The sequence below is a fragment of the Taudactylus pleione genome, unplaced genomic scaffold (assembly GCF_031769625.1).
Source record: "Taudactylus pleione unplaced genomic scaffold, aTauple2 ptg000451l, whole genome shotgun sequence".
Taxonomy (NCBI): domain Eukaryota; kingdom Metazoa; phylum Chordata; class Amphibia; order Anura; family Myobatrachidae; genus Taudactylus; species Taudactylus pleione.
In genome coordinates, this window is record NW_028284853.1 from 5215927 (window position 1) to 5230486 (window position 14560).

At 44.2% G+C, this 14560-nt stretch overlaps 1 protein-coding gene across 1 annotated transcript in view; it reads left to right on the forward strand.

Annotated features, from left to right (window-relative positions):
* Positions 1-10216: 10216 nt before the first annotated feature.
* The window catches only part of LOC148505530 (NXPE family member 1-like), a 37086-nt gene continuing 32742 nt past the window's right edge, over positions 10217-14560 (forward strand). Inside the window, exon 1 of the mRNA XM_088448088.1 lies at positions 10217-10309. Coding sequence (XP_088304214.1) covers positions 10226-10309 — 84 coding nt within the window. The 5' untranslated portion in view covers positions 10217-10225. The remainder of the gene's footprint in view (positions 10310-14560) is intronic.

The following is a 14560-nucleotide window of genomic DNA, read 5'->3' on the forward strand; positions in this document are numbered from 1 at the left end:
CCCGTCCTATCCCCCGGCCTCCAGAATATACCCTGGCACCCTCGACATAGAGTACACCCCAGGCCAGGGACATACACTACTCACCAAACACCACTACAAACCTTTAGCAAACATACAATGAAATACTGTAGGCACAGCACATAGGGGGTGATACAGGCTACAGCAGAGGATGCAAGTGCTATCGCAACTGCTAACATGGTAGTAGCTGCCATTGGGAGCTGCTACCATTGGGCTTGTTGGGCAGTTGCCCAATGGCCCATGGTAGGAGCCGCGCCCTGTGCCGAATGAGATGGAGGCGCCCGTTGTCCCTGTGGCCGGAAAGGGCTGCGGCCTAATTAACATAGGCCACACCCCTCTAAATGTCGTTATTTGGGGGCGAGCTTGCATGGCATCCCTCTCATGTAACATCAGGCTGTGGTCGAGCCCAGAACTCCATCACTAGCTGGGCTGCCCCCAACCCTCTCCCTGTACTGAATGCGTACAGCTTTACCGGAGTTCGGCACTGCCGTGGCGGGGGGGTGCCCAACCTCCCGACCACCTGCGGGGCACTTCTGCCTGTGGACTGTACTTACTATGGTGAACTGTGACAGTATTGGAGGATTATACTGCTTTAATTGCTATGAAAAATGTATGGACGCAGCTCGCAGATGGTGAGAGCTACTTGTGATACTGTATGTGTGACAAGAAATGAGATGTACTAAGCTCTGGAAAGTGATACATTGCAGAGTGACAAACTACCAACCAATCAGCTCCTGTCATGTTACAGGCTGTGTTTGAAAAATGACAGGAGCTGATTGGCTGGTAGTTTATCACTCTCCAATGTATCACTTTCCAGAGCTTGGTACATCTGCCCCATTATTATCTTTGTAAAAGAATTGAATGAGGGGTTCTGAGCCTAGTCATAATTGTCAGAGTTGCCGGGGGGATTGGGGGGTTAGGAGCAGTGTGTTGTGATATTGCCATTGTGACTCCATCCCCTTTATTCAAAGCCATAACTTGCATCATTTATCACTGGGATGGGGGGAGGGCCATGATGAGACGATTCAATGCGAATTGTGTCATAAAACCGCCAGCTGCAGACATCACTCAGTAAGTGAACTGACTGACTCTTTTGGGGGTACCATACCCCCCTCCTTCCAAAAAAAAAATTCCCGGACAATTTGCAAGCAAGTTTCTATTTGTGTTTTTACTTGTAAATTTCTCTCTTATGGGTTTATGATGGCCGATTACTTACAGTATTTCTTATAATGAATCTGACATTTCAGTTAAGAGACATGGGGAAATGTATTAAGCCTTGGAGACAGGGCTGGCATCAGAATTTGTGGGGCCCGGTACTGTCAAAATAGGCAGGACCCCCCAGGGGGGATGGGGCAAAGGTGGACGGAGCTACACCGGGGGTGGGACATCAATTGGTTTATAAACCAGTTTAAAAATTCTCAAAAAATCTAAAATATAGGGAAATCAACGTTTCCCTACACTGAAAAAGCCGAAAGGACGGGGAAGTGCAGGACACAGGGCAGAAAAAGGCTGGCTGGCTGGCTGGCTAGACTGGGGGGGTGGGGGGAGGCACAAGGCAGAGAAGGTTGGCTGGACCAGGGGGGACAGGGCATGGAAGGCTAGATGGACTGGGGGGACAGGAAAGGCATGCTGGATTGGAGGGGAACAGGGAATGCTGGCTGGACTTGGGGGGGGGCAGGGAACACTGGCTGGACTTGTGGGGGTGGAGGCTGGCTGTACTAGGGGGAAAAGGCACAGGGCAGAGAAGGCTGGCTGGACTGGAGGGGGACTAGGTAGGGAAGGCTGGCTGGACTTGGGGGGGGGACAGGGAACACTGGCTGGACTTGGGGGGGTGGAGGCTGGCTGTACTAGGGGGAAAAGGCACAGGGCAGAGAAGGCTGGCTGGACTGGGGGGGGGACTAGGCAGGGAAGGCTGGCTGTACTATGGAGAGACTTGGAAGGCTGGCTTGGACTATGGGGGGGAGGCATAGGGCAGGGAAGGAGAGGCTGGACTAGGGGAAGCACAAGGCAAGGTCAAGGAATAACTTTTTTTCTTCAGCTGGCGCAGGTAGAAGACATGGAGGTCCAGGTGGCAGCGGCAGCAAGGAATGGCAGAGAGACTAAGTATACATCGCCGACTGCATTTCAACTATGACGCTGGCCATGAGCCAATCACAGCTCGCGAACCGGCAGCCAATCAGGAGCGGCCGCTCCTGATTGGATGCCATTCCGCGCCTGTTTGGATACCGCTCCGCAAGCTCTGGCTGGCTTGCAGTCGGCCGCAGCGCCTAATAGTTGAACTACTGCCGGCGATGTATAGCTATTCTCTTTACCATGCCTGGCTGCCGCTGCCGCTGTCTCCCTCTCCCTCTCTCTACTCTCTCCGGGCCTGGGACTCGAGGCCCAGCGGTTCCCCCCTGATGGCGGCCCTGCTTGGAGACAGATAAAATGGGGATGTTGCCAAAAGCAACAAATCATATTCTAACAGCCATTTCAAAGACTGTGATTATTAAATGACAGTTAGATGCTGATTGGTTGCTTCCCACCACTCATCGCATGCATGTCCATGTTAATTATGCCGTTATGCATGAAGAAAATTGCAAAGAACTCCCTCTGGAGTCATACTGCTTTGCGCAAAAAGAAAGACGCATGCACTGCAGGGCATGCTGGGAGGGATCCAAGTGGATCCGTCTCAGGGGGGCATCGCGAATAGAAACCCATAGGCTTCTATTGGGCAATGCCATCTAAAGATGTCGCTGCCCACTGCAGAATACAATACGGAATGTATTGCATTCTGGGGCTTGGTGCATATGAGAAATGCGGTTAAACCCCCAAAATGAAATTTTCAGGAGTTTGGCCGCATTTCTGCCTTTGGTGCATCCCGGCCCCAGGTTTAATACATCTCCCCCAGTATGAGCTCTAAAGGTGAGTGCACACTATACAGATATATCTGCAGATGATGGTTGTTCATACACACTGAACGGCCATCATCTGCTTCTGGCCACGGGTCAGTGGTGTGTCCCGCCCCCTTCCCCGTGGCTGCTGCTGTGTGTGTGCAGACCGCCCGTACACACTTGCTAATGGACAGATATGTCTGCAGACATACTGTATCTGTCCATTGGCTGTGCAGCACAGCCAATGCGATATGTCTGTAAACGATGACATTCACAGACATCGCAGGTACACACTGGCCGACGGGTAACAGATATAATGGCCGATCAATTGATCACCCAATATATCTGTCAGTGTGTACACAGGGCCTGATTCAGAGCCGCTCGTAAGCGGCCGCTCGTTCGCTCCGAGCGATGTTCGCACAACTGCGCTTGCGTATGGGTTGTAATACGCATGCGTGAACCAGTCATTGCGGTCGGAAATTGTGTGCTCGCAAAATAGCGAATGCCTGCTAATTTGAGTGACAGAATGAGGCGTTTGTGGTTGGTAACAGGGGAAGGTGTTTGAAAACGGGGAGTGGAGATCCGAACGCAGGCGTGCCAAACGGTCAAAACGGGCGTTTTAAGGCGGTGCATAATTAACAAAGCAGCGTCATCGACCACGTCACTTGTTTGTCTTTTAGCCTGAACTACTCGTATGATTGCGGTAGGAAAATCCTACCACAAGCGCTGCGAGCAGTTCATACACCTTTCGATGTACTCGATTAATCTAATACATAGCGGAGATGATGTAGGATGCGAGCGGCCAGGGGGCGTTTTTTTAAAAATAGCGAGCGCATGTTTCGTTCGCTCGTTCAGACATAGAGGCGTCAACAGACCGCAAAAAGCGAGCGCTCTATTTAAATACCCGGCCCCTTTTTCTGAACGAGCGAGCGCAAATAGCGTCCGGCTCTGAATCAGGCCCACAGTTTTACTCCTGCAGTCATCATAATTAGAGATGAGCGGGTCAGGTTCTCAGAGAACCAGACCCACCTGAACTTGCAGATCTGAGGCGAGATCTGAGTCCGGCTCTGGTTTTCCCACCTGATTCGCATCTCAAAGTGAGGCAAAACGCCATAATCCCGCTGTGTCGGATTCTCGCGGGTTTTGGATAGTATAAAAGTCCCTCCCCCGTGGTGATCGCGCAATTTGCTTGCTGAGTACCGGGCTGTCAGGGCTGTTCCTTATCCAAGAAGGGCTGCTGTGTCCATCCAGGTGTTGCTGTGTCAATCAAAGGCATGGGCTTCAGTTATCGAGGATCTGCTGTGTCCATCTCTGCTGTGTCCATCCAGGAGTTGCTGTTGCTGTGTCAATCCTGGGGCAGTGGCTGCTGTGTCCATCCAGGGGTTTCTGACTGTGTCCATCCAGGGGTTTCTGACTGTGTCCATCCAGGGACAGGGGCTGCAGGGGTGTATTCGTAAAAAATATTGACACTGTTAGTGGAAACGCAGTGTCTTCATAAAAAATATTGTCACACTGTAAGTGGAAAACGCAGTGTATTCATAAAAAATATTGTCACACTGTAAGTGGAAAACACAGTGTATTCATAAAAAATATTGTCACACTGTAAGTGGAAAATGCTGTGTATTCGTAAAAAATGTTGACACTGTTAGTGGAAATGCAGTGTATACGTAAAAAATATTGTCACACTGTAAGGGGGGTATTCAATTTGCATGCGAAAAGTCAGAATCGGTGATAATTTATCGCCGATGATGTCATTTTCGCATGTTTCAATTATCCCCGTATTCAATTTCAAAGACTTTTCGCAGGTTCGAAAAGTATTTGAAAAAAAACGGGGATAAGTTTTCACCATGTTTTACATGGCGAAAAAAAGTGCAGAATTTGGGTTTAGGGGTGCAAGCTTAAAAAATTAGCCTGCACCCCTGCTAATGTCATTTAAAAATAAACTGTGTCAAATAAAATAAAAAATAAAAATCGGGACACCCCAAAAAATTTACTTTAATTTTGGGGTTTAAAAAAAAAAGTGTTTGAAAAAATTATTAAACTAGCGGAATAGCCTCAGGGGGTGTCCCTATGTATGCGGCAAGTGTTTTCTAGAATGCAGGTGCATTTTTGCAGAATTTTAGAGGCTTAAAAAAATGCTTACCCCCATTTTCATGTACCCCAAATTTGATGGGACCACTTAAAAAATGAAAAAAATAACCTAAGGGCTCTTCTGCATCACTTCTTCAATGTCGGGAAAAAACACCTTGCGCGGCTATTTAAAAACCCGACTTTCTGGGGTACCCATAGTGATCTCTGAGGTCTGGACATCTTTAGGGGGTCCTACAATTATTTCCTGAAAATTCCCGTTTTTTTTTTTTGCCGATCCCAATTTGCCGGGTCCCGTTTTCGCTGGTTTTAAATTGAATACAGGGATAAAGCGGGCACGCGCCCAATACTTTATCCCAGGAAAAGTCCAGCATGGACTTTTCGCTCCCATATTTAATACGGCTCTAAGTGGAAAACGCAGTGTATACGTAAAAAATATTGTAACAGTGTAAGCGGAAAATACAGTGTATTCATAAAAAATTTTGTCGCACTAAGTGGAAAATGCAGTGTATTCGTAAAAAATATTGACACACTGCAGGTAACTGATACCGCAGTATAATATTTAAAATTGATACAAATTGACGTGTGTGCTGTACCCCACTTCATTCGTGTTTCTTAATTAATATGCAGAGCGATCAGTTGAGAGGAGCAGGAACCACATACTAGTGGTGGAGCTGCTGCCAGTGCCACCAGTCATGACGATACTAGTCCATCTACATCATCTACTAAAGCCGATGCCCAAGGGCATACAGGGCTTAAGTCAAGGCATCTAAAATCAAGCAAGCAAAGTTTTACAGTATTAAAGAAAAAAAAATTCAAAGTTAAGTTAGCTGCAGAGAAACAAAAAATTGGCAATATGCCATTTACTACACAAAGTGGCAAGGAAAGCATAAGGCTTTGGCCTTTAGTTATGACTGGTGCTTCTGCATCTTATGATGATGTAAGCCCTTCTCCCTGTAGAAGTGTCAAAAATATGAAAATCGCTAAAGCACATGAACCAACTGTGTGCTCAGAAAAGTTGCTGATCCCCGAGGAGAGTCCAAGTGTGTCCGCAGTTGCCATGTGCAAGCCTGACCTTTCTAATACTGTACTTGAAGAGGATCCTCCATCCACCATTTGTGTGCCCTCTGCAAATGTGGGGATGAGCAGCACAAAACAACATTTTGAAATTGAGAATGCTTCTGTGGAATTGCACCAGGAGGATGAGGAGGATATTTCTGTAGTTGGCGCTAACAAGGATGATGAGAATGTTGATGATGATTAGGATGTTGATGCCGAGGATGTTTGTGTAAAAACTGTAAATCAGGCAACAGTTGTTGCCCATGGAAGGAAAAAACCCATTGTTGTCATGCCTGTAGAAAGGACCAAAAAATCCACTTCTCATGTGAGGAATCATTTCCACCCAAATCTGGACAATAGTTGTCAAGGCATCTGTAACCATTGCCAAATAACAGTGATCTTAACCATCTAGGAACCTCCTCCCTGTTATGTCATTTGCAGTGCATTCATCAAATTGAAAAGTGTTTTTCAAATTTAGAAACTTTGGTTAAAAAAAAACGTAATAACAATCAGTCCAGTGTCACCTAGCTACTCCCTTCTCTCTGGATCCTAGTGCCTGCCATCTCCACCACCAACACCTGCATCATCATCAACATCCTCAATCGTGATCGGAAGTAGTCCTGCATCCAATTTCATAAGAATGACTGACTCCTCTCATATCCATGGTTCCTCAGAAGGATCCTTGAGTGCTAGGCCTGTTGCTGCTGCTGCTGTGAGTGGATCTTCATCCCAGAAGGGGACCAGAAAGAAGACTGATTTTAGTAGTTTAACCAAACAATTGACTGTCAAAAAATCCTTTGCAATGGGGAACAAGTATGACAGCAGACACCCAGTTGCACAGCAGATTACTGATGCCATAACAGCTATGCTGGTATTAGATGTGCGTCCAGTATCCGCCATTAATGCAGTGAGTTTTCAACAGTTAATTGAGGTCCTGTGTCCCTGCTATCATGTCCCTTCTAGATTCCACTTCTCTAGAATAGCAATTCCCAATCTGTACAGGGGCATTAAAAAAAACCTTATTAATGTCCTCCGCTATGCCGTTGTGTCCACTGTCCACTTAACCACAGATATGTGGACAAGTGGGACAGGGCAAATTAAAGATTACATGACTGTGACAACACACTGGGTAGGTGTATTGCCTCCAACAGTGCAAACAGCAGAAGCAGCAGCAGCATCTAAGAAATGCCAGCTCATTCAGAGGCAGGCTACTCTGTGTATCATCGGTTTCAGTAAGAGACATACCACTGAGAACCTCTTAAAAATACTCAGGGAATTCATGGCAAAATGGCTTACCCCACTTGGACTCTCCTCGGGATTTGTGATTTCTGACAATGACAGTTATATTGTGCGAGCATTACATGTGGGTGAATTTGAACACAACCCATGTTTTGCTCACACAATTAATTTGGTGGTGAAACATTTTTTTAAAAATTACAGGGGCGTGCAGGAAATGCTCTCGGCGGCCCGAAAAATTTCGGGACATTTCTGACATTCAGCAACTGTGTGTCGAAGATTGCAGCACCAGCAAGTACTGTTGAATTTGCCCTGCCATCAACTGAAGCAAGAGGTAGTAACTAGGTGGAATTCTACCCTCTATATGCTTCAGCGGATAGAGGAGCAGAAAAAGGCCATCCAAGGTTACTCTACGGCCTATGACATAGGGAGAGGAGCGGGAGAATAATTTCCATGTTGTGCAAGGTTCTCAAACCCTTTGAGCTTGCCACATGTGAAGTTAGTTCAGACACAGCCAGCTTGAGTCAGGTCATTCCCCTCATCAGACATTTTGCAAAATTAGCTGAAGAAACTGAAGGACAAGCTGAAACGCAGTGATTCCGCTAAGTATGTCGAACTTGTAGATCAAGCCTTTTATTTGCTTCGCCAGGATCCAAGGGTCTTCAATCTCTTGAAATCAGATCACTATATTTTGGCGACTATACTTGATCCTAGGTTTAAGTCATACCTTGTGTCTTTCTTTCCGATGAACATAAATGATGCAAAGAGCTGGTGGTGAAAAAACTTGTCAGCTCAAGTGGCACGTGACACGGCAGCATCTTCTCCTTCAATTTCTGCGGCAGCCAGGAATAAAAAATTTTTCCTAAGAGACCCACTGCTGGTGGTGATGCAGAACAGTCAGCAAAACCTAATGACATCTGGTTGGGTCTGAAAGAACTGCCTACAATGAGTAACATGTCTACTGCGACTTTGTCTGATGCGGTCACCATTCAGAGATGGGTGGATTATTTTAGGGATAGCATCCAAATAGGCATGTGCCACAGTCCGTTTCACTACTGGTAGGAAAAAGAGGCAATCTGGAGTCCCCTACACAAACTGACTTTGCTGTACCTAAATTGCCACCCTCCTGTGTGTACTCTGAAAGAGTTTTCATTGCAGCCGGGAACCTTGTCAGTGATCGGCGTAGGAGATAACTTCCCCAAAATGTGGAAAAGATGATGTTCATCACAATGAATTACAAATTCCACGAGGAAGACCTTTACCAAATACAGAAGCGCCTATAATGGTGGATTCCAGCGGGGACGAATTAATATTGTGTGAAGAAGAGGATGTACACATTGATGGGGACGATGATGATGACTATGATGACATCTGAACTTACCTATGTTGTAAAGCCAGTTTGTGTATGGGATCATTGCCACCAATGTCTACTGCGCATTGGCAACTTGTTTTGTAGGGGGTCCAAACAAACCAATCATTTCAGCCACAAGTGGCAGTCCCTGTCGCTGAAGTGATTGGTTTGTTAAACTGTGAATGTCCTGTTTCATATACACAACATAACAGTGGGTTGGAGGCCCTAAAAACAATTCCATTTTGCACCTCTTTTCTTTGCATTATGTGCTGTTTCAGGAATTGCTGCCTGACATTTTTAATTTTATGGTTTATAAATGTCCAGAAATTGTAATGGCCACAGACAGCATCTCCTGCATGCCCCTTTCATTTTTTTTAAAGAAAATTCTGAACCACAAATTGATGGGGTGGGTAAATATGAGCAACAGCAGCACAGAGCATCTTCCTTCCAGGATGTATGCATTAAAGTGCACTGCAAATACGTTTAATACAAATATTAGTTGTGTATATTGGTCACATACAAATATATTTACATTGTACATACAGTGCATAAAGCAGGCTGAGGTAACCTGAAGCATGCCACCTGTTGTTGAGAAATAACTTCCAGTAGGCCCAGCAAACATCATAGATGCTGGGAGTTCTAATTCAGCCGGAGAACTACAGGCTGCTTTCCTCTGATGTAAACAGCAAGTCTTGGTCCCATTATCCTTAACAACCTACCTGAGTTCAAACTTGTAAACGTCTGTTTACAGTATGTTCTAGCAGCACCTCCACAAGCAAGGCCACTTTATTTTTTTTATTAGATCAAGATGTATTAAAACTTACAAAACCTCCTCCAGATCAAATATGTCTATTAGGAACTGAAAAACTTGATGCTAGATTGATCTTCCCTCACAAAAAATTTTTAAGAATCAAAACATTAAATTAAATAAATAAATAAACTAATCAATCCTTCTTTCCTTTCCCTGTCTTCAGTTCATAAACATTCCAACTCCGTCGGGCCTCTGACCTAGTTAAGCAAATCATTCTTGGTTTTTAAAACTCCTAAGGGTCATATAGTTTTATTAAACTGCCATCCTGTTTACCCCTGCAATGCCAATCTGCCATGTTCAAAGCTGAGCTGCCACATGTTAGTGCCGCCCACTGCTGTCGCTTAGATTAGTCAGCCAGCTAGCACGATGCAACCTTTTGGCCCTAAACTAGATGAAAAAAATCAATATTGTGAGCTGTGAGGTGGACAAAATTGACTGGAAATAAATGTTATTGAGGTTAATAATACTGTAGGAACAAAAACAGGCCCAATTTATGTGATTTTAGCTGTTTTTATGATTTTTTTAGAAAAAATACAGATCCTAAACCAAAAAACAAAACACGGAAGGGTGGTTTTGGCAAAACCAATCCAGATTCAAAACACGAGGAGATACAGATCCAAAACCAGAAACGAACCCAAAACACGGGGGTCGGCGCACATCTCTAATCATAATACAGATATCAACCTCCTCACTTGTATGCTATTCACACAGCTTCTATGCTACATAGAATATCACTTCACCTTGGTAAATACCTCTTTCTTTCACAGTGTGACCATCACATACAAACCGATGGCTGTAACAAGAAACAGAGGGATTTTAGTAGTCGCCATCGTGTTTTTGCTGAGCTTTCTAAGCCACCGCAGCATATTACAGGTGAGAGACTTGTGTTGGACCTCTAGCCATCCTTATCAAATATTGGTTTTCGAGCTCACCTATGCAGGGACTTTATTTGATCAGGCCCCTGAGTTTAGGAGAAAAGAAGGAGGGGACTTATCAATGAGTCAGGAAAGGAGGTGTTGGCTTCATTGCTACATACATTTGTAAAAAGTTGAATTAGTCTTTGAATTATCTTTTAGGGGAGATGTACTAAGCCTTAGAGAGTGATAAAGTGGAGAGAGGTAAACTACCAGCCAATCGGCTCCTATCTAGTGACAGTTAGGAGAAAATTAGTTGGTACTTTATCTCTCTCCACTTTATCACTCTGCAAGGCTTAGTATATCTAACTGAGGCAAGTGTCGGTAGCTAGCCCATATACTGATTCTCTACTAAAAAGCCATGCTGTATTGGGGCTGCCACTCTATTTTCCCACTGTAGGACATGGCTGGAGATTGCTGGTAGTCATCAGGTAGTGCAACTGACCTTTTATAAAAGAAAAGGTCCAAAAACAGCTGACTCAGTCTCTTCACTCCAAACACATTGCAGGGTGGGCTTCTTTCAGTGCCCCTGTTCCTGCCCTGCGAGTGCTCGTTGATACATTTGGCCGGTATGATTGCATACTGCAATGCCATCATGGGTGCTAATATCTTGTCCAGGTGGCATTGAGTATGTGATCACTGATAAATGGGGCCCTTTATGAGATTAATGTTCTGTGACCACAGGTGCTGCATATTAAGAAACTATAGGTTCAAAAGGGAAGGGATCTCAAGTAAGGTAATTGAGAGGGTGGTATTGAACATTGCTAGGGGTTATGGTCATATCAGTTATTGTTTTAATAATAATATAGTTCATGATTGGACTGGAGTTGATAAAGTTACATTACATTGACCGATTCCAGGCTCCTGTATAAAGCTAAAAAATTTATTTTCCTAGGACGTCCTTGTGTTTGTGTAGATATGTACTTGTTTATAGACAAATCCAATCTTTCTAGTGCAGTCTAGTCCAGTACAGGTCTCTTATCTGGCATCTGTAATCAGACCCACAATAAGGGATCAGTGGCCATCTCCATATCAAGACAAAAGACAACCAGACAAACTGGTTCTGGTGATTTAGAGGTCTATTTACTAAGCAGTGTTAGGAGACACAGTGAAAAGTGATAAGAAAGTGATAAGGTGCCAGCCAATCAGCTCCCAACTGTCATCTCACAGGTTGTGTTTGAAAAATTACAGTTGGGAGCTGATTGGCTGGCACCTTATCACTTTCTTATCACTTTTCACTTCTAACACTGCTTAGTAAATAGACCCCATAAGACACTTCATACTCTCAACACTTCTTGCTATTGTTTGACGTTTGGACGTGTAAAAAAAAATATCTGAAAGCAATAATGCAGTTATCATACTCTAAGGCTGGGTACACACTCCCAACATTCTTAATATCATAATCGGGAAATCTGCGTGATGCAGATGCACATACCCGAAAAAGGGGCTTAGCCTCACTGTAAAGGGGGAGTGTCCTTGCTGTGAAGGGGAGTGGCCTCGTGGCACGCCCCACTATTTTCATCACTCTGGGGGTGAGCCCAACTCGCCCCGAGATGCTGAGCTGCCCCATGCTCTCCCTGCACAGTGAAGAGATGTATATTAATGACCTATATTAATGTGAGTACTACTAATCATGTTCTGTCTACCACCATTATTATTATTTCAGGTCTCCTAATATTTTGGAAAAGACCTTTCAAATAACACTTTGTGGTCATGCCATGCGCATGCATCTAATCATGCACACAACTTCCCCCCACTGCGGGACACTGCAGCTCGCAGGTGGGACGGGCTATGAAAAGCGGAACAGTTTTGGAGGTCTGCTATGCGATATATCTTTCAATCAGCAACAACAACGTATTGCCTAGTGCATCGTCGGGTGTGTAAAGACAATGTATTGGCATGTCTGGCTGTGTGCACGGGCAATCCACCGACCGCCCTTACACTGGCTGCAGGGACCCGCCAGTGACTAACATCTCAACTGAGAGGGCAAATTTAAATGCCCTCCCAGTTGTGATGTCAGCGCAGACACATCTAGCTGCAGATTGGTAAGTGTGTATTGGCTTACCATTCTGCTGCTCGGGTTTGCAGATCGCTGGTATGGCGGAAATGTTGATGAGGCCACTGGTAAATGAAGCACGGACAGGAAGGCTGAAAATTAAAATAGTCACAGACCTATGAATAATATATTATGGTGCCTAATTATCAAGCCAACATTATGTTGAAATGGCTGTTTCCTCATGATTAAAGCAGTATCGGGGCAAATTACTAAGCTATGAGTGCATGAAATACTATACCAGAGCTATCTCCTGCCATCAGCTGAGTAACTCAGAAGACTACAGTTTCCAGACTGCGGTCTGTCCAATTTAAAGCAGCTCAGCCAGAGAAGGATCTTGCTTTTCCTTCCTAGTATGCTGTAGCTGAACCCAATGCTTATTGCTTTTGCAACTACTGTACTTTGTGCTGCAGATACGCAGCTGGACAGCTGGACATGTGCAGTAAAGCAGCTGTGTCTGAACACGGCAGCAAATTGATATTATTTTTCTGTCTTTCTCAGGGATGGGCGATGAGGGTAATGTGATGGGTTAACGCTGAACACAGGTATAGCCACATTATCAAAGGGTATGAACACTTGCGCAAAATAGTCTACTTGTTTTTCTCTTGCATTTTGTTGGCTAAAGGTGGAAAAAGGAATTACATTTATCTTGAGTTCATAGTTTATTTCACAAAAACTCATCACAGGAATCTCCTGCAGAAGGCTAAATAGCGCTGCAGATCACAATCCCCATTATTATCAATGGGGACTACAGTCTGACCCCTTTTTGGAGTTTGGCCCTGTAGGTTTAAGCCATCCTCAGTTGGTGTAAAGTGCTTTAATCCTATGGAGACAATCATGCAGGAGAGGGGTCTAACAATCCCTATCCTGCAGCCTCCGGGCGGATCTCGGATCTAACACGGTGCAGTGTCAGATTCCCCCGGAGAAGTCTTTCACAAATGTTGAAACTCCTACTATATGCCGGGAAAGTAACTTGCAGGGACAGCGGGTTCAGTTTAGTACATAGCAGTACATCCCGCCTCCAAGACTTTACCCGTGCTGCTCCCCACCTCTGGAACTCTCTCCCTCTCCCCATCAGACTCTCCACCTCTCTACAATCCTTCAAACGGGCTCTCAAGACCAACTACTTCATCACTGCTTTCCAGTTCTCATCCTCACTTGCTACCACACGCCCCCTCCTCCCTGTCTTCCCCATCTGTATCATGCCCATCTGTCTGCCCCTCCCCTTCAGAATGTAAGCTCTTGCGAGCAGGGCCCTCTACCCTCTTGTGCTTCTCCTTACTTTATGTTCATCTACTTCTTACTCACCACTAGGACACCTAACACTTGGTCCCTATGTTTTGTTACTTATGTGGGTGTTATGGCCACCTATGTATCAATGTATATTATCCATGTCCTTGTCCTTCATTGTATTGTTTTTTACTGTAAGTCACTTTTTGGTTATGTACCTTGTAAGGCGCTGCGGAACACTTGTGGCGCCATATAAATAAACGATAATAATAATAATAATAATAATAGCAGGGATTCTTTCATTCAAAATGAAAATATCAGCCGCGTTACAGACTAATATAATCGTGGCGGTGCTGTGATTATTAATACATATGCCCCTAAATGATCCAGTACACAGACTAAACTTTTGGACATCACACAGTGAGATTATTATTGATTTTAAATTCTTATTTTATTTTCATGTCTTATTTTTATTTTAATTTCTTATTGTTCTATATGTTATTTTGGTTAATTGCTCTTCTTAATATTATTATTACACTGTCATGTTTTTGGTGTATGCTGTTTTGATCTTCTGATACTTTTTATGGTCACAACAAAAAGAATGGATAGGAGTTGTCTTTGATGGCGCACTGATATTAGTTAAAATATAACTTTTATTATGAATCCATAAAATGTAAATGTGTACAGCGAAATATTTAAAATTTACACAAACAAACATACATTTGTGAATACAAATAAAAATAAAAATTGTGATAATTAAAACTGAAATGTCCCACTGTGTCTTTATTTCAATTCTTGACAATCATATTTACCTCTAGTGTGTATCAAGGTATATTATAGCAATATATTCGGGTGAGAATTAAATAAGTTTTAGGGTATATTATATCCACTGATTAGATCCACTTCATAAATAATAAAAAATCAAAT